Source organism: Leptidea sinapis, chromosome 1 (genome assembly GCF_905404315.1).
Source record: "Leptidea sinapis chromosome 1, ilLepSina1.1, whole genome shotgun sequence".
Taxonomy (NCBI): Eukaryota; Metazoa; Arthropoda; class Insecta; order Lepidoptera; family Pieridae; genus Leptidea; species Leptidea sinapis.
Window position 1 is genome coordinate 30,809,642 of NC_066265.1, and position 27,468 is coordinate 30,837,109.

General features: G+C 36.8%; 1 protein-coding gene across 2 annotated transcripts; it reads left to right on the forward strand.

Annotated features, from left to right (window-relative positions):
• Positions 1 to 510: 510 nt before the first annotated feature.
• On the forward strand, positions 511 to 27,287 carry LOC126969987 (protein melted). Of its 2 annotated transcripts, XM_050815650.1 has the most exons (13): positions 511 to 852; positions 1,484 to 1,738; positions 4,742 to 4,946; positions 6,358 to 6,617; positions 9,226 to 9,372; positions 10,289 to 10,446; positions 11,361 to 11,644; positions 12,167 to 12,247; positions 13,256 to 13,311; positions 13,546 to 13,960; positions 16,986 to 17,254; positions 19,391 to 19,669; positions 21,067 to 27,287. In XM_050815650.1, the coding sequence occupies exons 1-13, from the start codon at positions 748 to 750 to the stop codon at positions 21,313 to 21,315; spliced, it is 2,763 nt and encodes a 920-aa protein (XP_050671607.1). In that variant the 5' UTR covers positions 511 to 747; the 3' UTR covers positions 21,316 to 27,287. The 2 variants fall into 2 exon arrangements, with proteins under 2 accessions (XP_050671607.1, XP_050671616.1); XM_050815659.1 differs by lacking the exons at positions 16,986 to 17,254; positions 19,391 to 19,669; positions 21,067 to 27,287 and adding an exon at positions 15,598 to 16,675.
• The last annotated feature ends 181 nt before the right edge of the window (positions 27,288 to 27,468 follow it).

Here is a 27,468-nt window from a genome sequence, read left to right on the forward strand (position 1 = left end):
CTGACATAATTTTTAAACTAAAGCTTTGATTTTGACAACGAACTTTCCAAATACATTAACTTAAATTTAAATTGACATTTTTGAAAAAATATTCGGTTTTGCTTCTAATCTAGCGGAGGGTTAGATTATGTACCTACATTGAACGATGTTGTGGACATATTCTGTCTCAAAGTTTTAATTTTGTTTTGTTGAAGTATTTTAATTTTTTTTTGAAAAATTTACGCACAATATTTCGTTATTCATATGTATTTAATGAAATACCTAATAAAATTGTTTGTGGCCTGTATAGTGGATCCATAACGACAGCCATCACCAGCCACTTAGCACTTAAATTATTATATTATATTATGTTATATTATTATATGAACTTATCGTTTTATTTCTAGTAACTGAAAACTTTGCTAGAGAAAAACTGAAACAGAAATGTACTAGTATCCCTATCTAAATCCATGTAATTGAAATAAAAAAAAAGCTCAGAGTTGCTGTTGTGTTACTTTTCTAAACTAAAATCTAAACTTTTTTCTATATCGATACATATCGTATTTAATTAAAATTGTATTAAATAATTTGTTTAATTTTGTTATATTATAAAAAATATATTAACTTCTAGTCATGATGTTATATAGATTTATCGTAATAAAACTCAAAGTGCTGGTATTGTGGTGGTGTTAATGTGTCGAGCCTGTTATTGTTTTGGATTGAGTGTATCCAGTAATAATTGCAAACTATTGTTATTGAGGTAGCAATATGCACGAATTGCTAAAACACGTTCTCACCGAACGAGACCTGACCCGGGCGGGGGATATATTTGCCATTACTGACACTGATATTGTGAATGATTTAAATGAAGTGGTATGTTAATATTTGATATTAAACTTAAATGATATGAAATCAGCTTAATTTTCACCAAGACTTACATAAAATATGCTTAGTATTTCTTTGCATCTATCATCAAAACAAATATCTTTGAAGTCCATAATCCATAAAAGAAACAGGATCTTAGTGAAAGTAGATATGTTGTGTTAGACAATCTTGTATTACAGATTGCTTTCAAATGATTCAAGTTTAAGTTATCTAGATCTCTTAATAATGTCTCATATTAATGTTAAAAATTTTAATTATTTCTTTTTTCAATTGGAAAATGATGTATTTACTGATTTTGAAATCATTTTCAGATACTATATTAATAAAAAATATTACTTAATATTTACCATATGATATTTTTATCTATACTTTTATGTAGTATTATATCTTCAAACAGGTGATGGTCAAGTTTATAATCTCTTTAATTATGTAGATAATCATGACCATACCATTAAGTTTATAAGATTAGTGTGAAAATTGCATATGCATAATATTATTGTTTTTTTTATAAAGATAGTCTCCTTCTATATCAAATGAATAATGCTGATTATATTATTCTGCAAAACCTTATAATAAATTCCATGATTGAAAACACTATATGATATGTTTCTGTATGCAGCTAAAACAAATAACCGAAATATCTTCACGTCCCGACTACATCAGGAATGATCGTGACCAAGCTCTGATAGAGATATGTGTCACTAGAGTGACATCATGTATAAAAGAGACAGGGACTCTTGAGAAGTATTGCAGTGCGCTGGTGTCACTTTTAGAGTCATGTTTGCATCACAACTTGATGCCAGTTGGACATCTACGGGATGATGATCCACCGCATGCCAAAATTGCATCTGATGTTATAGCGTGTATAGTTTTGGTGAGTTCTTTCAAAAATGTATTAAAATTATATTTTGGAAACCAAATTCATATCTGCTTTGTAGTGTAATTATTGCGATTCAAGCAAATACAACAAAATATGTTTAAAATCCATTTTTCAATTACCTATAAGGAAATTTTGTTTAATATTACAAGGTAAATGGTGGCAAATGTAACAATGATACTATATTTAACTTAAATATCATCATCGACTTTATAATACTATATACACACCTAACAGAGGGTGAACACTTTCATACCACATAAGAAAAATTGATCTTATATACATCAATTGAACAAACACAGACCTGTAGCAATTGCTTTTAATATATTGTATTAAAATGAGTGATTTTTACCTGTTATAAAAATATTATGAATCAAAGTTACATTACTTTTATGATTCAAGTATTTTTCATAAAGAAGGAAAACTCAGACTGGGTCAATATAATATTTGTCCAATTACTTCTGCAATTAATGGCACAACCTCATAAAATTTGCCTATCAAGTAGCTTTATGTCCTCAAGTATTAGTTAGTTTTCTCCTCAAAATGTAGGAAGTAGATATAAAACTCAATGCACTGCCCATTACAAATAATGTAATGTTCAAACATAATATAACATAAGCAATTGGAAAAATTACTGTCAGTTATACGAGTAAATAACCTTCTGATTGCACCTTGTCATTCCGGATGGAGATACAGCTGATATTTTGTGACACAGCATATTTAAAATTCACAGGGTACAAAAGTGATGAGCATAATTTTATGTCGCATGCAATGTCACTATCTCATCAACTTTTAGGGTCAATATCTACATGTGTGTCTACAGGTCTCATAGTGCTAATGCACAGGCGTCGACATCTAATGGACTGCATTCAATCAGCAGTAAGCAATGTGCCTTAAACTTGTGGTCTTAGGTGACCTCAGCGCGCATATTGCCAAATAGCGGGGTGGGTTACGCCAGCCAAACTGTGCATAATTTTCCATTAGCGTATGGTCCCACCCAATTGTTTGATTCGCCCACGAAACTCCCAGACGTGGACAGTGCCAATATCCGACCAGGAATCACCGCTCTTCAACAACACTTCCCCGAAAGCCTCAACTAGTATCGGAAAACTGGTTCTCGAAATCTCGAGCTATTGCCAATCCCGTGGTCATTTGGAGGGTAAAGCCAAATTGGTTTCGAAGAAGCTGGGCGTCATGAACAGAGCACGGCAATAGTTCAAGACGGCCCACATTCTAGCGCTCTACAAAGCGCAGGACCGGCCACATATTGAGTATTGCTGTATATCAGTGTAGTATCAGTTCCATCCACTTGACCGCGTGCAACGCAGAGCAGCTTGAATTGTCGGAGACCCAGTGCTCTGTGAACGGCTGGATCACTTGGCGTTGCATAGCGACGTCGCTTCATTGTTGTTGTCGTTCAGTGTGTCTTGTACCGAATTTATCACGGGGAGGGTTCCGAAGAGTTGTTTCACCTGATTCCTGCCGCCGAATTCCACCTTCGCACGACACGTATCTATCATCCCCACCGCCGAGATGTGTGGCGGTCCTCAACAGTGCGGTTTTCAAGGAGCTTTGTTGTACGTACTTCAAAGCTGTGAAGAAGCTTCCTTGTGCGGTATTTCATAACATGGGTACCTTCAATAAAAGCGCGTACAACTTCCTTAAAGGCCGGCAACGCTCTTGTGATTCCTCTGGTGTTGCAAGAGAATGTGGGTGGCGATGATCACTTAACACCGGGTGACCCGTACGCTCGTTTGTCCTCCTTTGTAAAAAAAGGAGTGTTGTGTAATTCAGCAGATTGAGATATGATGAGTCCCTTCTTTACAGGTTACATAATTGTTGTTGTTCCTCTTTGTAACCTCAGCCAGCCGTTCCTTCCGACGTTCCGCATGGAAAATGACTCCCTGGCCAATACGGCCAAAGGACTTCTGGCTACTCAAATTGCCTAAAACTGCCTCATAGGAGACAATAGCATAACGACGCGCATCCCGAAGTGTTGAATCTCTATGGCAGTATACTTCAGACAGAAAACTGTTTTTGATAAACTTCCAGCTCTCGGTGTACCCAGAGGGACACCAGTTGACAGAGAGTACAGCTTTCATCATGGTCGATCGGCTGGCGATCTCCAAGTATAGCGCATTATTCACGAGAAGTGTTCCGAAAAAGGGCACGTCAAACGTGAACCCTACCGCCGTAATCCGCCATAGCATAACACGCCACAAATTTAGATATCATCCCTCATCGTGATGTGTGCTACTGCAGCACATTGCGGTTTTCAAGGAACTTTCTTCCTCGACACATAAATCTCAATAAGAAGCTTATGGGGGTGTTAAAAAGTGCAAATTCCTTGCAGTATGTATAGACATATTGCTACGTACGCTTGCAACGCTCAGGATATTAAGGGACTTGCAGGAATGGTGTGTTAGTTAGTGGCAACGCAAATAAATTGAAAATTTCAAAGTGAAAAATGATCGCCATGTATTGCATTTGAAATTTCCGCAAGTTTCACCAAAATAGTATTCTGAAATACACCATATTATTTACTCGTTCCACGTTGCCGTTGCGATAAACAAACTAGAAGCGACATTTTTTATGCGGCTATGTTTCTTTTAGTACCTTATTATTTACCAAGCTGTGGAATGAGCTTTGCAGAGTATTTCCAGAATAATATGACATGCATACTTCTTCATATAGAACCGCAGTAGCTCTCCTAAATGACCGGTAACCCTCCTCCTGATTCCTCTGGTGTTGCAAGTCTGTGCAGCGGTGATCACTTACTATGAGATAATAATAATAATAATAATATTGACACACTTTTTACACAAATTATCTATCTTATGAGATACCTGTACGCTCTTCTTTTAAAACAGAACTCTCAGAGAAACAGAAAAATACAAAAAAAAATCAGATTCGGTTTATATTCGGATCATACATCATCCATAAATTTTCTTAAAAGTTACACCTCAAATATTGTTAACATCTCTGTATGTTTACTTCCAGGTGTCATTTCCGCTCCAATCAGACAAAGAAGCAAGTAGCAACACAGCCGTGATGGAACTATTTCTGCCTGTTGCTGTGCAGTTTTTACACAAAGGAAACCGGGAGATATCGCGGCATATGGCGCGATATTTATCCCTTGCCGCCGTCCACCACGCTCCGTTGCTGAAACCTCATGTGCAGACCATAATGGACTCTATAATGTCAGGTAAACACATGTGGTCTTTGTTTAATACAATTCTTTCCTGTTGAACTCTCGTGTTTATTAATTGAAACGCAAAAAATATGATACGAAATCCTCGCAGGGACATATGCTACAGTAGGTTGACACGTAAATTAGTAATCAAAGCGAACACTATTTAGTGCTCTTAAAATGAAAAAAAAAAAGTGTCAATTTAAATTTAAAGAACCTTACGAACTAATGTCATAATATGTTATATATATGTATTAGTAGTATTTAGTATTCTATAAGAAATGTATGCAAGATACGAAGCCTTTAGAAAAAATTCCGAATCAATTATCAACACGAACATAAAAAACGCAATGCAAGATTGCAGGATGATAATAATTATTCGCGTTATTTGAAAATAATTCGCCAACTCTGTTATTTATCCTAATGAATTGAAAAAAGTATATAATATGCGTTATAATGATTTATTCTAGTGATCGCAATTATTTTTAGTGATCTAAAACTTGCAGTTACCCCTTTATATAGGCACATCCTAAGACTTTTTTTGTATTTGACTTTGGCTTATAAATTTAAATAAACTAGTCGGTTACCCCGACATTTTTAACGCTGTATTTGATAACAATTAATTGTACATCTTGCCTTTTCCAGCACAAAGTCATACTACACGGGTGTGTTCCTATTTTTTACATCATTATAATTATGTAGGGATCTCTATGATTGCAATAAAATTCATGTAACTAGTCAAATATTTCCAAATTAAAATATTAGTAATGATAGGCAAGACAAAATATTACATAGAAATAAAAAAATGTATAAAACAAGTTCATGTTTGTGTACATTGCTGCCTACATATCAATTTTGCAATATCTAGATAAGATTTGTGGTGATGAGTACTTGAAACTGTCAATCGAATACATGATCCGTAGTTTCTATGAAATATATTTTAGCAATGTTTATATATTCTTGATTACTAAAACGATTAAAATTAGAACAGGTAATGCCATATACCAGGCTTGTGTGGAAGTTTGGAGAGCTATGTGATTGGCGAGAGATGATGCGATGAGATGAGAGATTTTGGCGAGCAACACGCCCTGAGGATACCTCGTGTAGAGGCGAAACACATGTTTAATTGTTTAAAGACAAATATTGGCGGAATTAACACTAAATAAAACTCAAATCATTTGGATAATTATTGATTTCCGCAAAGTAACGCCTACTTCAATAAATTACCTTAGGCTGATTTAGTTATCACGTATTTTGCAGGCAACTTACCTTAGGCGATTTAGTTCACATACATGTTGCAGGCAACAATCCCCTTTGCCGGATACTGACAATTGTATACGAAGTGTGCCCAGAGCCGCTGAAGGGGTACGTGACGGCACTAGTTGCTTTGCTACCTTTGCTGATTTAGTTATCATGTATGTTGCAGGCAACTACCCCCTTTGCCGGATACTGACAAACTTGTACGAAGTATGCCCCGAGCCGCTTGAGGGGCATGTGACGGCACTCGTGTCTCTGCTTCCCCACGCCGAGCCTGTAGAAAAGAGCTCGCTGTTCGCACTGCTGGAGCAGATGGCGGGGCGCAGACCGGCCGCGCTCTCAACCGCGGTGCCGCAGCTTTTGTCCTACCTGTGCGCGAGCGACGCGCCGCAGAACGACCCCTCATGCATGTGCATTCATATTTTACAGGTATTTGTACTTTATTTCGCGCAAAAAAGCCGGATATGATGCTTTCTAGCGGTTGGCTATATATTTAAGAGTGATATAACAAAACAGGTGCTGCTGTTAACAGTGATTTAGAATTTAGTTTTGTAATGCTGTTATGTGTCTTCCCCCCTCTCACTTCAGTTTCGCAATCATCAGGGCTATGTCAGTTACTGTGGTTTCCCTACGGATCTCCTCATTTCTAATTCGATCTCGCAAAGAAACTCCGAGCATAGCCCTCTCCATTGCCATCTGAGCGACCATGAGCTTTCTCTTAGGATAGAATTGAGACATTTCAAAAACACCCAGTGAAGGAGGGTTGATAATCATTATATAATCGGTCTATTTGATCATAATTATAGATGTGAAGCCTGTTTATCGCCATGAGAAAGGAATTAGGTTAGTTGAATGTACACTATTTATATAGCATGGAGCTACATTAGCGACATTAAATTGACGCACGGATAGATCTACTTAACCTTAATGATAAAAAATAAATGAAAAATAGAACGAGTGTGCTTTAGACTATTTTAAGGCCAACGAGACAAGATAAAGAATGTAAACAAAGATTAAAGCATTCAAAACATTTTTATTTAAATAAATTATATACAAATTTTGGATTCCCTATTCTAATCGCTGTCGTCAATATTAGACAAAGATGATTCATCGGAGGATTCCGGTTCAGCCGTATGTATAACGCATTACGGTCCGTTTGTTTACATTTTTTACTCGTCTCGTTGGCCTTAGTATACACGACTGAATAAAAACAAAATATTAATGTATCAAATTGTTCAAGAACGAAATGAAATTACGAAATAATCAAGACATTACCGTTCAAATCACCGTTCGCCATTCACCAGCTTACTTCCCAAATCAAGCGTGCGTAAAGAAGTTTTACTTCAATATACGTCATAATAATTAATAAATCCATTTTTCATAACATCATTTCGTAACAACTTGTAAATAAATGTAGCAACCGCGTGCTACCGTAGATTTTGTCATCTACTTGTCTCACGCCGCGCTGTAGCCGTACAAAGGGCCTACCATCAACTTTTAATAAGCGATGCGATTCCGATGCAGTTCAGTTTAGGTACCTAACCTGTGGTCCTCGGTGTGAGAAAGAGATGACGCTCTACAGTCGTTGCATAAGTTTGTCTCTCTTACTCGAACCATATGCGTTGCGTTTCGAAACCTAAATTGATATGATTTTAGCGGTTTTTTTATGCGTAGAAAATACTAAAAATACATTTTAAAATTGGCTTTATAGCGTCAAATTACAAACCATTATGCGCTTTTTTGTACTTATTAAATAATAGTAATATAAATATTTCATCAATAAAATTTTCCTTTTCTGTACGTTTTCACTATTTTTTAAAAGTTATTAACAACACTATTCACTTTCCTCTAAGGAAGTAGCAACCATTTTCGAATCGCTCACTTTGACACCTTAACTATCCAGTTTAAGTTGAAATATTATTAACTCATGGTACGAATGAATGAACGAACTAAATCAGTTTGCGATTAAATTGACATCAATGTTGACATTCAATTGACATCATTGCGATTTAATCAGTTGATTTTACGTCAACCTAAATTAGATCGCTCTAATCAGTTCATTTTAATAGCAAAGCAGTTCATTTTAGGTTGTCAATTGAATCGCAATAAGAGTTCATGTTAGGCGCGTAGAACTCATAGTTTAGTAGCGTCCACGAAAGGGTGATTAACATATTTTAAATACACAATTTGTTTGATTGGAAATTTAAAATTTTTAATTATTTATTTTAATTTTTATATTAATAGATCTATCTGTGTACGTTCATTTAATGTCGCCACGCTGCATGAGAAGCAAACCGAAAAGTTCGTTTGTACAACTGCAATAATATGGGTCTTAGAGGTAAAATGCCTCTAAGGTTTCGGTTTTCGGTTCGGCTATACTAAGGCCGGCAGCAGATCACAAACTGTCTTCAATAGTAGACGTATATATAGTAATGGGCATTATCAATGTTTTAGCATTCCTCTTCTATAATGTTTATATATTTTTTTTTAAATAAATAAATAAAATTATGTTACATTAATCATACTACTTTCAATAACGTACAGATAACGCACGAGTTGAATGCAGAGTTCAGGAATGCGATACTGCAGTGACCTAATTATAATTGATGACCATAATCATGGGTGTGTCGATAAATATAAACAATGCTTTAAGTTTACCATTTTTAACCTTATAATTAAATTTCAAATTTTTGTTCTGCCTTTTCTCAAACGTTTTTCGCCATTTCTCTTGTTGGGCGATGAATAAAAACTCGGTTCTTTTGGAAAGGAACCTAATGTAATGTCAAATGGATCAGTCATTATTAAAATAAATAAAAAAAACACATGAATCGCTACTTCAGCATTAATGCGATAACACAGTAAGCGTACGATAACTGACAAGGACGACACAGCATTACAATGTAGGTGTGCGAGGTGAGAGATGCTCCCGTTAATTACCTCAGGCCCCGCCTGCATTCAACTGGCGCGGTATCTATAGTAAAACTCTCGCATTTGTCATGGTGGCCGCTAATGACGTTGCGTCGTGTTTGGTGGTCAGGTGATAAGTATAGTGAGCCGCAGCCGACCCTCGCTAGTGGTGGAGCAACTCGGCGTCATTAAGCGCGCGTCTAGGGCGCCACACGCCAGCCGCAAGAGCCACACGATCATCGCGAGCATCCTGGCGCCCATCGGGTATACCAGCAGGGTGCGTATGGTATAAATATATTTGTGAACATAGATTTTGTGCTGTTGCACAGAATCTTTTTTTTTTTTGGAAAAGAAGGACAAACGAGCGTACCTGGTAACACTGGTGATCACCGCCGCCTCACAGTAGCGTTGCCGGCTTTTTTTGAAGGTCGTAACGTCCTGGAAACACCGAACAAGGACGCTCATCCCACAGATTTAGAGTACGTAGAGGAAAGCTTCTTGAAATTCGTATTGTGGAGGACCGCCATACATTCATATAGTGGGGATGATATTTGTGGCGTGTCGTGCGAAGGTGGAATTCGGCGGCACGAATCAGGTGATACAGCTCTTTGGAACACCTTGATAGAAGTAGAAGACACACAATCAAGCGACAATCTTACGAGAAGGACATTGAAACACATTAATGTCATTAATTTATAGTGGAACATAAGAGGGGGAAAACGGGCAACAGACTCACGTGATAAGAAGTTAAGAGCGTTCGCCCATGAACATCCGCAAAACTAGGCGAGAGATGCGTTGTCGGCTTTACACTAAGTCCACACTCGGTAGTCAATCAGTGGGATTCTCCTTTGCACAGGATGCTGGTTAGTTTATGGGTACCACAACGGCGCCTATTCTGAAGCAGTAATGTGTAAACAATACTGTGCTAGCTAGTGAAATTACTGGGCAAATGAGACTTAACATTTTATGTCTCAAGGTGACGAGCGCAACGTAGTGCTGCTCTGAATTTTTGGGTTTTTCAAGAATACTGAGCGGCACTGTATTGTAATGGGCATGGCCTATCAATTACCATCAGCTGAACGTCCTGCTAGTCTCGTCCCTTATTTTCATAAAAAAAAAAACAGTTTCCTTATAGAGATCTCATTCAGATCGGGTTTGTGCACAAATGTATTATAGAATTAATTAATTGACAGGAGCGTGCTCAAGAGGCCCTCAACTTTATAGTGGAGAAACTTCACGGCGCTGAGTGGTCCGAGCAGGCCGGGCTCATCCGCGAGGCCACGGCGCTCTGCAGCGCATACCCTGCCTTGTTCACTGACAGACTGCTGGCCGCTCTCAGAGTGAACAATAAGTTAGCTTATTAAATGTTTTCTTATAATTTCTCTCTTATACTCAAATTTTACAGGATGGATACATTTAATGCCACCTGGAGGACTAGTACACCATGATCGACCATGCCGAAAGCCGCTAATAACCTAGCGCTTATTTCTTATCGCTTCATTCGGATGGGCATGCTGAAACCTGGGGGTAGCTAAGTAGTCGGTCGTCAATCGCTCAATTCGACGCGCGTTTCGGTTTTATTCCAGTGTATATTGTTATATTTTCATTGTTTTTTGTAGAGTTACCTGGTAAGGAACCTTGAGCGCAATAGTAATATTATCATACAGATAAATAAATACGGCTTTTATAATTAAATGCGTCCACAATCAGGTTCAAGAGATCCTGTGTGAGGAATTAGTCCTGGATGCCGATCCAGGTCAACATAAACTTATATTGTTATCTTCCTTGGCATGTTAACAAAAAACTGATGTACGCAGACATAAAACTGGAAACCATTAAGCAAAAAATAGAAAAGTACAGTAAGAGCTACCGGTTTAGACTTAACAGTCATAGAAACAAACTTGCTTTTCAACTTCAGGGTCCTGGCAGCCTTAAATTCACTAGGCTGAAGCGCCACTGTATTCAGGGACTAGCAGCAAGATTTGTGGACAAGAATTGAGAGACTTCTCACCGAAAAAGCCTCTCCTGAACACAACGCCAAAATACAATCATTTTCAGACAGCTTAATGGATCATTGTTGAAAGACAGATTGCCAAGACGCAAAATACAAAAAGAAAAAAAATATTTTTTAATCTAAACGGAACTAGTGATCTAGTGCAACTACATGCAATTTTTTTTGATCCAAATAAATACATATTGTAGGTTAATTGGTGATTTGTAGGCTTTTAAAAGTTCAGCTACTCACGTTTGTTGTAAAATTACCAGTAACCGGCCGAAGACGGTCCACGGCGACGTAAATCGGACGTCGGGCGGTGTCACCATTGTCAAGCTCGGGGGACAGAACACGGGGGCAGGGGCGCAGGTCACGGGGACTGCAGGCTCCGGTGGGGCGCCTGCCAATGGGACTCCCACAGGCCCAGCGAGTGGTGGTACTGGAGCACCAGTCAGTGGGTACACGAGAAGAGCTAAGCTGGGTGACTCGCGGAGCACGGGAAGACTGCACCCAGGACCTAACTCCCACAGGAGCATGACGCGACTCAATGTGGCAGGTATTAATAAATTACCGGTATTGTTGCAATTTTGGCAATCAATGAAATGACGGAAATACCCCAGATATGTGGTGATGATCACCTACCAGAAGACACATAAAATCGTCTTCCATTCCCGTTTCATATTTTATTTTAACTATTTATTTTATCTTGTAATATGTATAAATGAGCAAGCGATATTCATGATGCATAAATACATAGAATAAATAAAAATGTTTTTGTGTGTGTTAAGTTATAAGAAAAGTACTATCCTGGCCAGTTGACAGTAGGCGCGAGCAACAATAACTGCTATCAACAGACCACGGTTTCAATAACTGACAAGAATTAAACACACACACAACACACTGTTCTGTAATTTTTTTATTTCTGTTGTGCAAGATTTTGTTGAACAACCACAACATGTGGCCGTGTGCTGTCAAATTGCCAAAAATTAGAATTATTAGTAAGATGATGAGGTGTTGAATGGTGATGATGAGGTGTTGAGTGGTGATGATTAGGTGTTGATTAGTGATGGTGTTGCAGGCGGGTCAGTGGGCGGACTGCACAAGAGTATGACGCGGCTCTCCTCGTCGCAACAGATCAACGCGCTCAATACTAACGGAGGTGAGGGAAACTCGCAATAAGACGTGTGCATTTTATTATTGGAACGAAGTTCCTTACGGCATGCTTGGAGGAGATAGGGATTTTGCTGCGGGACCGAACTGAAAAAATTGTGATAGTAAAACTGTAAGAAAAAGTCCGTGGAATAAAACCGTTAAATTAGACGTGCGCAGGCGCGACAGTCGTCTACACAAGCGAGTAGTGTATAATACCTTTCTCTTTCTAATGGACTTTATATTTCTTTATTATAATATAATATTTAAATATTATAAAAGTTATTTAAAAACGAAGAAAAGCAAGGTTACTGTCAATACAGTTATTAATATATTCTTCAGACTGAAAGTTCTCTTTCGTAATTTTAGTGTCACAGCTGTTGTAATGCAATGTAAAATTGCATTACAACAGTATAGTAATATTTATTCAACTTCCAGGACATTCAGTGCGCGAAGTTTAATTGGAAAATGACTTACTGTGTTAATATATTTATTATTTTTACGTATTTAAAATATATGTCATGTCAAACAAGAAAACCTACATAAAATTGAACACGATTTTTTTTTACAAAATGTGTCGATTAGCCGAAGGAACTTCGTTCCTACCTGGTGTCCCACGACACCACATCTTTTTATAATATTATATTTTTATTCAATGGCGTACATCGCTATATAATAATACCGATGCGAGTTATTACTTTAAACACGCATTTATGGTCTTTTTTGGCGTGATTCCGTAGCCTATAACGACAATGATATGGACAAGGTTACCTTGAAGAAAACTATTTTGAATACAAATCCTCACCTGTTGTTTTGTCTAGAGTGTTTCTTTCTCAATAAATGTCTTAAATGTCGATATTACACACATTTTTTTTTCGACGTTTTTTCAAATTTTCTAAGGCAGTCATTATTTTCGTTGATTCACCAGGGGACAAAGTCTGTCTTTGGGTAAAGGGTTGCTTGTGATTTTAAATTCAGCTTGCATTTGTAGCTTTTTAATTTTATATCTTTGTTACAGTAAGTAACAGTAAGAGTGCCGCAGTTAAAACTGGAAGCGGCGCTAGTGCGGTCACGGTTAGTTTAATATTATCTTATTATTTATTAGTTTGACAGTTATTGTCGCTTTTCATCAAAAGCTTTTTAATTGCTCAAAAGGCTGCTGTACTATTGTTATTCTAAAGCTGCCGCATAGATACTCACTTATTTGTTCTATTACATCAAAAAATTCTGGAATAAAATTTAACATGGGAACAGTAATGCATTTTCGCCTAAAATAAAGAATTATATTAAAGTACCCTCTTTTTATAGAATACAACGACAGCCACGTCTCCTCTGCAAAGCCAGTCTATCTCAGTAAACCCGCTGACGTGTACGGGCAAGTCAGCAGACACCCTCACACCTGTCACGTCATCAGTGTCCATCCAGCACTCCAACACAGCATTGGGTCAGGTCTCCGTGACCACGGGCCCCATACTGACTCAGATTGGGACCAACTCGGTCTCGATCACCGGCCCCGTCACCGTGACGTCACGCCGGGCCAACAACACCAGTGTTACCATGATCAATTCTAACGACACTTCCAACCATCGGATAAGCGTTTTTGAGCCTTATCCCATGCGAGATACGGTCCAACATTTCTGTGAGAAGCATTTGGACAAAATTAAGGCGTACATGGATATTGTGTCTTTGAGGATACCGCCGCCCGCCAAGTGTACTATAGAAGGTGAGTTTACAAGGTTTTTGTTATAATTTTTTATTATTAGGTTTTTAGTTTTATATGATGAAAAATGAAAGATATTGTGATAGAATAAAAATGTGTACAATGAGCTTAATAAACACAGATTTAGTTTTACAGTTTGATTGATATACTATTTATATGTGCGGAGTTGCTCGTACATTATATTTGATATAATCTGTTTAATAATTTGTTAATATGATTTGAATGTGCGAACGTAAAATCGAAAGAGACTTATATAAATTTAAAAAAAATGTTGTTGATATAGATTTTCATTCTATTCAGTATAAATAATTTGTGTTGCATAAATACCCTTAGGAATAAGGTACCCTAATTAACAGGAGCAGCAGCAAAGTGACCATATATTGACGCTATTGTTTGAGTAATAAAAAGCATGATGGCGGGTTTTAAGATGGCCGCCGCGCACATACTAATCGTATCTTTTACAAAAGTATTTATAAGCACGAAAACGTTACAGTCGTCAACGTTGACGTTAACGTCGTTACGGAGCGACCAAATGTTGGAATAACCTGCCTCCACCATTGCGTGACCACAGTACAATTTCAAACTTTCGAGTAAAAATGAAGAAATACGTAATGATGAGTCAGATGGGCCAGTACTAGTTTGGGCTTTTTCTTTGTTTTATTATATGTGAGGATAAATATTTATAATTGCCTAATAATTTATTACTCAGCAACCTTAAACCCCAAGAAGACACAAGTTTGTGCGTTCACTACTAAAAAGTCTCCCGTTGTCGTATCCCCTCGATTCGAGATCACTCCTCTAACTGCCACAGCCTGTATTGGCATACTTGGCGTCGATATATCGAGCGACGTTCAGTTCCGTGGTCACTTGGAAGAGAAGGCCAAACTGGCCTCTAAAAAGCTTGGTGTACTCAGTAAGGCGAGACAGTGCTTCACTAAAAGCCACCGCCTGCAACTTTATAAGGCGCAAATTCGGCCTCACATGGAGTACTGTTCTCACCTCTGGGCGGGTGCTCCCCAGTACCAGCTTCTTCCATTTGACCGCATACAACGAAGAGCGGCTCGAATCATCGACGATCAAGTCATCTCCGATCGGCTTGATTCTCTAGCATTGCGTAGAGATGTGGGTTCTCTCTGCATCTTCTACCGCATTTATCACGGGGAGTGCTCAGAGGAGCTGTTCGGGTTGATTCCAGCGGCCGAATTCCACCATCGGACATTACGTGCAAAGTACCATCCGCATCACGTAGACGTCTGGCATTCCACAACCGCGCGTTTTCTTCGAAATTTCTTGCCTCGCACAGCCACTTTGTGGAATCAACTACCGGCAGCGGTCTTCCCGAACAGATTCGACTTAGGGACCTTCAAGAAAAAAGCATACTCCCACCTTAAAGGCCGGCAACGCATTTCTTGACACACCTGTTGTTGCGGATGTCCATGGGCGGTTGCCTCACCTCTCCCCATCCCGTGAGCCTCTTGCCCGTTTGCCCCTCTCACATAAAAAAAAAGCACCGCTACGTCAAGCGTCAAACGGGAGCTACGGAAAATCAGTGCTGTGACCAATTGTCACAGGTAACCTGAGTAGCATCTCTTTTGACACACACTGCCACACAGCTTTATGACCGGTTTACATTGTTCCAGTCCGGTAACCCAGTAACGCTGGACAGGACTGGGCTGGAAAGATCGTCTACATTCTACATGATTCCACTGTCGCTGGATTTACAAAAACAAACAACACAAGTTTACTGTACAAATTGTTCTGTCAGCACTGGAATGCCACTGGATTGGCCGTCAACATGATTCCAGTAGCGATGGAATGGCCGTGCTGGATTTAAAAGTTTACCGCCAATCCAGTTTCTGCACTGGATTGCTCACTGGATCCAGTGCCGGTTTCCATTATTCCAGTAGTAATCCAGCACTGGATGGAATAATGTATACCTGACATTAATTATAGTTTTTTATTTTTATTTTTGTAGCAATTTAATGTTTCATGTGTGTGTAAATTATTATTATTAAATAATGTTCTACGAGGTCTCCCGCGACACACTTGCCTTATATATTTGATGCATCATTCTTTCTTCACTCATTCACCCGTAGAACATTCGTCGACCAAATTGGGGACGTTTTGAGAAAAGGTGAGGTCCGAAGCAACCGCGACCGGCGAGCATGTATTAAAAGAGTAATGAATGTAGAGGAAGCGCGTGAGGCTTGTTAGGATAGAAGCAAATGGCATTCTATTAAAAGGCGTAAAAGGCATTTATTTTCTCAAAATTGATTCCTTTAGAATTCTTTTTGATGTCATTTCTAATAACTACTAGATACTACTACCGCTTCGGAAACAAATGGCGCTCTGAGAGAGAAGGACCGGCGCAAGAAACTCTCCCAGCATTCTTTTTTTTGCGCTCTTTTCAATAAAAATATACAATATTGTACAATCATTTCTATCGCTATAAAATAATCACAATCTAGTCCCAGGCTGTCCGATCATTTAGATATTCAGCAGTGGAGTAATATGATTTACGACAGAGCCATTCTTTTTATAAAACATTTAAATTTATTTGTAGATAATGCCTGAACTGTGGCTGTGGTGAAAGTGGCTGGGACTTTATTATAGAAGCGTATACATTTACCCTTAAAGCTATTATGTATCTTATGAAGCCTACTAGAATTAGTTACAAGCAATCCCTTATTTCTAGTGTTATAATAATGAAAATCACTATTAAGAGCAAAAGGTTACGGTGGATATTTTTGCAGTTCTGAGGCAAGGTTTACAGAAATACTATATTAGTTTCACACGTTTCAAACTAAAACTTTCTCTCTTCACTTTAATAAATAATATAATTTTCGTGTGTATAAGGCCTTAAGTACAGCATTGACACATCTTTTTTTTGTGGTGGGACTGTGGCTGGGACTTTGTTATAGCATTTACACTTAAAGCCATTATGTATCCTATGCCTCTCTGCCTACCCCTAGGGGTACAAGGCGTGAGTGTGTCTGTACGTATGTAAGTAATGTGACGTGGTGGTCAGAGCGGCGCTCCAAGAAGCAGGCGCGGTTGCAGTTCTCGTGCGGGTCGCGTGGGCCCCACTGCCTGTTCGCGCGGTCGGCCTTCTCCCTGCGCACGCGCGCGCCGCGAGTGTGGATCCACCTCATGTTCCTGGCGCTGCAGGCGCGCCATGCGGCGGCGCTGTCCTCGCGGGACCCCACCGTGGCCAGCCTCAAGCACTGCTGGGACATCCTGCAGTGCGAGAACAGGACCTTCCTCACGCTAGTCACGGGCGCCTTCCCGGGCCTCAAGGTAACACTGACACCTGCGTGACGTCATCGCGCACTCGTCACAAAACACGTAGAGATTTCTTATATTACACAAATTAGATTATACTAGCTGACTCGACAGACGTTGTTCTGTCGATGATAAAAAATACTGTTTTCTATACTAAATTTGCCAATAATATTTCAAAACATCAAGAATTATTTCGTAAAAAATGCTCCTTGTTGTTATAATGAAATCGTTTCACAGAGGAACTATCAAACCGTGCGTCAATAAATTCTCTCATAGAATATATGTCCATACAAAACAGATATTGAAAATAATTATGGATCCCAAATCGAAATAAGAAGTATCCTATCTCTCAAGTTGGACTAAACTGCACTCCATGAAGTAATCCCCATTTAAATCCGTTCATTAGTTTAGGAGTCCATCGCGGACAAAACCTTATTGTTAGCTTAGCACGAGACATCATAACTCAGATTAACAACCGCGTTATAATTTTCTTAAATCATGGATAAGGTGACAGCTCTAACCACAGATTAAATAAAAAAAAGACAAAATATCATACAGTAAATAGTTAAGTCTGTTTTTAGCATACAGATTTTAAAAACAACAAAATTTACTTACTACCGTACTTTTATTGGTAAATCTTGAAGTGTCTGCCTAGAAATTACATCACTATGACGTATGACTAAAATAACGGCCCGATTCTATCATAGCGGGCGAGGATTTTACACATTTGTCCCGGTAGGTGTAAATATTTATATTATGATGAATATGGATGTTTTTGTCGGAATCATGGATGTTTATTTGTATTTTTTTTATTATTTTTTAATTTATTTATTATTGAACCAACAGCACACAAAAATTAAACTAATAACAAAAATATTATGCGATGGCCGACTGCCAATTACAGGTTCACACTATTTATGGTATAACATTTAACGCTCTAATTAAACTATGATTAAATCAAAATAAAAAATAATTAACTAATAAATATAAAGGTGTGTATGAGTGTATGAGTGTATGGGCGTATGAGTGTGTGTGCGTATGTCTTAAGTCGTTTTCAACTCTTCGATTACAGTATACTTAAAATGATTTCCTTTTTGAAAGAGCTTTTAGTATGGACGAAAATATCTGTTGGTAAGAAATGTTTATTATAGCAGCTAAGGGTACGGCAGACCACCGAATTCTGTGCATAAATAGAGTGAGTAATTGGGACATTAAAAAGGGTGGTATGCCTTGTACGCTTATTCGGGATTCTAAATTATATATTTATATATGTTTAAGTAAGTATATCATTGTCTTGTGCCCATAGTAAAGGCTATGCCTAGTCTGATGCATGACAATTTGTGTAAAAGTGTGTCAATATTATATTACTGATTTAGCTCATAATATGTGTTAAGAAGCACAATTGGTCAGATAATATATAACATTTCTGGGCTAACAGTTAATGTGTCAAAGCAGATGCGAATTTGTCTGATGTCTGAGAATAATATGGGAGTGTTGATATATATGTATATATTGTTTAAATCTCTTGTAGTCATTAGTAATTCATACATAAAGTTCAAAACTGAATTTGAAAAAAAAAATATTTTTAAAACATATATTATTACTAGCTGACCCGACAGACGTTGTTCTGTAGATAATATAAAAAATACAGTTTTATAGGAACGTGCCAATAATATTTCAAAACATCAAGAATTGTTCCGCAAAAAATGCTCCCTGTTGCTGTAATGAAATTGTTTCACAGCGGAACTGTCAAACCGTGCGTCACTAAATTCTCTCATAGAAAATATGTCCATACAAAACAAATATTGAAAATAAAAATAATTATGGGTCCCAAATGGAACTAAAAACTCTCTCAAGTTGGACCAAACTGCATTCCATGAAGTAATCCCCATTAAAATCCGTTCATTAGTTTAGGAGTCCATCGCGGACAAACAACGTGTCACGTAATTTATATATATTAAGATTACAATTTAAGATATACCACGATTATTTTTGCCACACACAGCCACTTGTTGTATTACAAAACCGAAACGATTGAAGGATCTTCAAGACGCAACAGCCAGAAACGCATCTGATTGATCTCGCTCTCTAGTATTGTGATGCCGATGGGCTATGGTGCCCCTCGGCATCCTATATGTGTAATTGTGGCAGGAGCAAGACATGGTGGTGAACGAGCTCCGCGCGGCCGGCTTCTTCGACGTGTTCGAGGTGAACAGCACCCGGGATGGCGACAGCGTGCCGCCCACTCACGCCACGTGGGGCTGCTTCCTGTGCAACCACCCCGAGCGAGCCGTGGGCTTCCTGGCGGCCGACGGCCAGCCCGTTATCGAGGGCCAGCTCAAGGAGAAGAAGGGCCGCTGGCGCCTGTTCCGCAGGTGGCGCACCAGGTACTTCACGCTCTCCGGCGCCCACCTCTCCTGCAAGGGCTCGGTAAGTGCTGTTTAACTCCCACCTTATAGCTAAATAATACTGTGTCGGGCCTTCAAAAAGATTAAAGTTTCGTAAATAAAAATATTCTTGCAGTAATGACAAATATTCAAGTAATTCATAACATTTAGAATTGTATCGAAATTGACTGAATAACAATTTTTTTATGATAAAAAAATAACACAAAAATATGTCCATTTAAAACAGACAAATCAATACAATCATTTTTATACAAACCGTTTTTAGAAAAAAATCACAAAATTATCTTTTTTTTTACTCCGAAATTTCGACTAGAAACATCGTAAGTCACGTGACCTTATTAGAGCCAAAAGTAACGCGGCAAGCAAGAACGCATTCAGCTGCCGATAAGCGCTCTCTCTAACACTACGGCTTGCTTATAGTGCTACTCACTCGCACCAATACATAACTTTTTAGATCACCTGGCAGGTAGAAAGTCCCACTAAAATGACCTGTCTTTTTGGGAATATTATCTTTTGTCATAAATAATGCCCTATAAAAATTTCAAGTTGCCTCAAATACATTTTTTACATATTTTTGCACGCGCCTGGCAATGCTCTCCTACTATAGTTGTTTATATTACTAAAACTTTGTGGATAGCAGTATAGCGTACTGATGGTTCAGTTACATTATAATTACAGCTGGTAACTTATATTAGAACTATTGTGGATACATCCGTAAACAGCATCATAATACTACTACTTAATACTTATTTGTTGGTATACCAATATTTATTTTTATCTTGATTCCATTTTAACATTGGGAAGTACATAACAGAATAAATATAGCATGGAAACGTTACTGGTCCCTAAAGGAGATTATGAAAAACCCGTCAATACCACTAAAACTCAAAAGTATTGTTTACAACACCTGCATACTCCCAGCCATGACGTATGGATGTCAAACATGGGCACTAACCAACGATAATCTCAATAAACTAAAAACATGTCAACATAACATAGAAAGAAGTATACTAAGGATTAAGAAAAGCGATAGAATAAACTGAAAGAAATAAGAAAAAGGACAAACATTGCAGACGTATCACAAACTATTACTAAACTCAAATGGCAATGGGCAGGACACCTAATACGAGGCAAACAAGAAAAATGGGCCAAAATAGTAACAGAATGGTATCCTAGAGAAGGAAAAAGACAGAGAGGGAGACCGAGTCGTAGATGAAGCGACGATTTAAAAGATGCCGCTGGTGTGACGTGGAGCAGATCATGTCATGACCGAGAACACTGGAAGAGCCTGGGAGAGGCCTATGCGAAAGCAAAACAATCTGTGCCGAAGTCTACTGCAAACTAAATGTAAATCGAAAACTATGTAAAGATTTTTATTAAAGGCTATTATTATTATATTGTATTCTAATTAAATTACAGAGTGGCGGAGAGAGTATAGACATAAACCAGATCCGGTCGGTGAAGGTGTCCCGCGGCGCCCGCAACATTCCCAAGGCGTTCGAGATCTTCACGGGAGACCAGACCCTCATCCTCAAGCCCAAGGACGGCAAGAACGCCGAGCAGTGGGTGCAGTGCCTCAGCATCGCGGTGGCGCACTCACAGGCCCGTGACACGCCGGCTAAGGCCAACAGCTTGCCGGCTAGAGGCCTCACGCTTAAAAGCTTTTGACTTAATCACGGTAAACCAATTCCGGCTCTTGATTACAGTACAAACATATTAGACACATTTAAATAGTTACTTAAGAAATTTTTGAGGTTGTATCGCGTGTTCTTTTTTAATGTGGGGATATTCAGTTAAAAAATCCAACAGATTAATTAAATTACTATTCTACTATGTTTATTTCATTATTATGAGGAGGGGACCGTAGGGGCACCTTCGAATAGAACGACTGGGTTTTCAACGGCTCCCGACATTATGTCGCCACGACTTAAATCGCTCACTCCGCTGTTGACACTGTGTCGCCACAAGATCCTTAGTGATATTGGCTCTCTATGAGATCCGATATGTCTGAACAGTTACTATTTAAGTTTAATATATAACTGTAGAAGCTTTAAACAATGAAATGATAAGATTTAAGCAGGTTAGCATATAATGCATGCAATGACTGCTCTGGACTGCAGTAATTCAAATCAAATCAAATCAAAATCAGTTTATTCAAGTAGGTCACGAAAATGACACTTATGAATGTAAAAAATAATATTCTTGTTATTGAATCTACCGCTACTTCGTAAAGGGTTGAGCTAATGAGAAGAAGTAGCAAGAAAATTGCCACTCTTTTATATCAAGATTTACAGATCATTTTAATTACAATATAATATGTAAAATGATGCAACAAACACACTCAAACGTCAAATAGTCAATGTCTTACACGAGTAAGTCAAAAAATAAATGTAAATTAATATAAAAGTTATTGAGTACAGTATCATCCACATACACCATAAATCAATAAAGGTATTCTGTGAGCATTTTATAAGCGATTATAAATAAATAAACATGTATATATCCATACATATATTCAATAAGTGATCATCTTTTTTTTCTTTGTTAAATAACCGATGTAGTGTTTTAATGAAATAAATATTTTTTAACGCAAAACAGATCAGTAGAATATTACAATTAAGGTAAGGCCTACAAATCGATTGATTGATCTCCTATTTGGCAATATTCAATCACATTAATATCTGTAATTTCTTGGCCTATGGACTTGCATCCCGTGCCACTAAATAAATTAAAAAAAAATAATCTCTGTAGTGTGGATTGATGTACAATGTACTAAAAGGTTGTAGGGACTTCCCGATATTTAATAATGTTATGAATGAAACATAAGTCTGTATTGTTCAATAACTTGATACGAAAAAGAGTAACGGGTGAACAAGATGTATAAATCCGCACTGTAAATAAGTAAAGTTTATATGAGAGCAGTTATATATATAAACTAATAACTTAAAATAGTACATTATCAATGTAGAAATAAAAATCCCCGAAGATAGGAGCGACCAGCAACCACCAGCAGCGCCTGTTCACGAGCATGACGCATGGACCAGTCGCCGCTTCCCTCGCACTTATCTTGGGAAAGGCAACCCGCCCCAGGACGCTGCCACTAGCAGTGCCATTTAATCGAGCATAAAAAGCCCTGCTCTTTGATCTTAACCAATAAACCTATAAGATGTGTGATATATTTGCTCAGGAAATACCTCCACTCACAATATTGTATGATATTAGCTCAATTAAACAGTTAGCTAGCCTGTGACACCCTATGTCTTTTACTACTAGAGTAGGTTAAGGGTATAAGGTTCAAAATTGGATGAAACATCATGGGTGTGAGTTACTTATGTGGTTATCTAAAGCTGTCCGCCGCACTACAGGTTGATTTATAATAACGTGACTTATTATTATGTTAGATATATTGTGTACTTATTGAATGCATTCCCTTTTCTAAGTCAAGTGAAATTTGAACGTACTGAAGACTGATACTTTGAAAGTTTTCGCACTCAGATTGTATTATTTGTAATTTATTTATGCTTGTTGTTTTGCCTTTAACGAGAATGGTGATAAAACAATATAATAAATATCTAATTCATTCTTATAAAAATGCATTTTTATATAATTCATATGCGTAAAGAGTTTCAGTAAATCTATGGTATTGTACTTAACACAATGAGATTTTAATATATATGTGGTAGGTATATTATCTTTGGGGGAGCCCTTTGTCCAGTAGTGGACGCCTTTCGGCCGAAATGATGAGACATGTTGTCAAAGCCGTGATATTATAATTTCACTCGTGATATTGCAATCAAAATCAAATCAAATCAAAATCACTTTATTTATGAAGGTCATAGAAATGACACTTATGAATGTTTTTATTATTATTATTGAATTTACCGCCATTTGGTAAAGGGTTGAGCTAATGAGAAGAAAAGGCAAGAAACTCATTGCAACTCTTTTAAATCATGATTTACATGATAGTGTACCCGTGTCCCGTTACCTTGTAACTAAAACCATTGTAAGAAATGAAGTAATTGACAATCTATCGGTTAATTACACTGTCACTAGTGAAATTGTAATATCACGGCTTTGACAATATACCTACGACATAATTAGTAAGTTTGTAACTGATGTTAATTATAATATATAAGCATGTACTTAATATGTAACCATGTTGTGATTATTCGTCCAATAATAGTTTCGGTTGTATCAATTTTCGATGTCGGTTTTTTGTGATTTTTATGACAAACGTAAAGACAAATTTTGTAAAGGAAGTACAATGTTTTTTAAGTTTTAGGTTAATCTTTTTATAATGAGTTATATATTTTAAGATGTTAATAATTATTATATTTTATTTGTATATAATGTTTGAGATTATATGGTCGAACCGTCGTCGAAGACTGAGTGCTGGTCATATGTATTACACCTATTTACTATTACTGCTTGTATCAACATGAATAAGAAACTGCCAAAATCAAATCAAAATCACTCTATTCATGCAGATCACGGAAATGACACTGAATGTCAAAAAACAAATTTTCTTGTTAAATTTACCGCCACTTCGTAATGGATTGAGCTAATGAGAAGAAGTGGCAAGAAACTCTTTTAAACTGCCACTTGCCACTCTTTTAAATCAAGATTTATATTTTGCTTCGTTTTACAAATTATTTTAATTACAATATATGTAAAGTGATGCATTAAAAATACTCAAAGTCTTACACGAGTTAGTCAAAAAAGTAAATGTAAATTAATACAAAAAAAGTTAATGTATGTATAATAGTTGCATCGTCCACATACACCGTACTTATTTTATTCATACGCAATTCCGCGCACTAATTTTATTCATCAATTCTATCGTTATTTTTTTTAATCTGTTTATTATATATCATGGTACCTAACTTCTATATTACTCACGGTACTCACAAGTGTAATAACGCTGTTAGAATTACAACTAAGACTATCAAATTTTATTTTTCTCCAGCAGATCTTACTATAAAATAGTAACTTAGTTTACGCACTACTGGCAACGTTTTGAATCGAAAACAAAATAATTCTTATTTCCAGCAATTGTGATTCTATTGAGACACTTAAATATTAACGTATTTAGGCTATTCATTTAAAATAAACCTTTATTTTTCACATTTCATTTCACCCATTCAATTAACAGAAACGACATTCGTCTAGGTACCTCGGATTTCTAGATTTCCCTCAGAAGTCTTCTGTTTTAGCAATGTATCTTAAAACGAATTTTTAACCGACTTCAAAAAAGGAGCAGGTTCTCAATTCGTCGGTATGTTTTTTTATGTTTTTTATTATATTGTCTCCATAATGTATGGAAAGGAATTAAAGAAAGGACTTTAAAAGTGATAATTTGAATCGTATATGAAATTGAAGTTTGATTTAAAAATATTATGAAGTTTTTTTTGTGTATCAAGGCCGCACTCTTCTACGTCATTTAGTTACAATTCCATTCGAATACTGGTAAATAAAATGTGAATATAAAATGAGTGACATTTTACTTACTTAAATTACAATTACATAGTTTTAATAGACTATTTTTTAGTTCTTATTAATTTTATTAAAGACAAATTAACGTTAAGTGTAATAAATAGATATAGTTGTCAAATGACTTTAAAACATGTATCAAATTGTTAGATAGTGAGTATAAGTTAATAATTAAAATCGAATATTTAAATGACAAATTATTATTAAATTAATTCAACTTTTTTTTTAAGTATGTGACGATTAATACTTAATTTATTGTCAAGAAACTTTTTACTAAACAATTTTAACCAGGGCTGTCAACTTTTTCACAAAGTATTAATTAATAAAAAAATAATATCTTTTATGCAAAAGTACTTACAACAATTTTTACCTCTAACGACTTGTCACTTTGACATTACTTCTTGATCTCACTGATTGGGATGCGTTCATAAAAGCCTGAGTTTTATGGTTTTTGTGTTTGCTAAAGAGTAGGAATGGTATGTGCCAAAAACGATATGTGAAAAGATTATCTAGCGTACTCTATTAGTGTTACAGATTATAAACCCATCTGAAATTTAGTATAATACTCTTTTTTTTAAAGCACGGTTGGCAACCCTGATAGATAACCTTCAAAATGATTCGTATTGTTGATTTTGATCAGGGTGCAAATTGTAAGTTTATTGCTAAGTTTTAAATGATAGTTGGTAACACAGACATAAGCTGTCAAGTATGAGATAATTATGGGCTTCTGACAATTGTACAAGATACTCTTTTTTTATGGAATAGGAAGACAAACGAGCGTACGAGTCACCTAGTGTTAAGTGATCACCGCCGCCCACATTCTGTTGCAACACCAAAGGAATCACAGGAGCGTTGCCGGCATTTTACTCTAACAGGTATATGTATTTTGTAAATAGGTACTTTTGTAAAATTAACACAAAAAATTCTTACTAATAGAGTTTTCGTAGTTTCTATATCCTTCGCGACGGAATCCTAGAAACCAATTAATGATTTATTTCAACAGTATCGTCTATAACTTTTGGTAAACTTCTTCAAAGATGATTCCTTATACAGTAGAACTTCGTTATGTTTATAAGTAATTTCTAACTTCAACACATATTTTCTCTTCACCTTTCACCTTTCTTCCACTTTTCTAATGTTTTCGTTGTATCATCTCTCTAACTTAAAATAGAGATTTGATAAATGAATCTATTTATACCTCTGCAAGTTTTATATTTTCTTACAAAATAATAGAAAATGTGTTAAGTCGCCAACTTTTGATTTAGTCGCGTCTTGTTTGAATTACAGAGGTTCTTTTGTAGATTTATTCTAAGATAATATACCCATGTCACAGGCGCGTTTATAGTAAATTGGCGTTATGGGGCACTATGCTGAAGTGTTAAGGTGGATTTGCATCATTTTCGCGCACCGCCGGAGTTTTACGCGCATATTCACAAGAAAAATATACAACGTTGTATGTGTATATTAGTGATTTGTTTTAGACGGCTATAGAAAGCTTTCCTTGTTTTTTTGGAAATCTAACAAGAGGTCCGAATACATTTCTGTTGGAACTCAAAAGTCTCTCTAATTTTAATATAGATAAATGTGGAGCATTCTGAACTTAATTATAACTTTCTCAGAAACATGAAGGCAATTTCTATCAATAGATTAGAGCTTGCTCGCGTTCACGCAAAAACTAAACGAATTGGATCTTGGTCGTTACACGAATTGAGAGCGCGAACTTATGGCCACTACTGGAGCGGTAACGGAGCATAGTGGAGACCCACCTTTAGATAGTTATCTTCACAAATTCCACATGACTTCCCTATTGAAAGTATATAACACAGCCTTTCAATTAGAAAGTGGCAGATCCTTTGAGTTAGCATTACAATACATTAGTAGCAAGGGTGCTACAATAGTATGAGATTATTAGTTTTTTCAACAGGTTGCCATTATTTAAGTATTAAAACAGATTAAGACTATAGTTAAGAATGTTAAAATGAAATTCTAGAGAAAGCTGAATGTAAGTCACATAATTATATAATTTATTGTACTTATGAATATGGTGCTATTTATAATGAAAAGCCAGTGAGCTTGTGAGTATGTTATGTATTTGTATATAAGCTGATATGACAGTTCAATTTTGCCAAACAAATAAATTATTTGTCTTATGTAATGCTTTTCATTTAATATCATATTCTTACCACATACTGAAGTGTTTTCTGTATTCGAATCATATTATGTACGTTTGTGACGCTTTATTGATGTAGGTCAAAAGTGTGTATTCTTGCGTGCAATGGAACTAGGACAAGATCGCTCCCAAAGCCAACTCTTCTATGCCATAAAGATAAC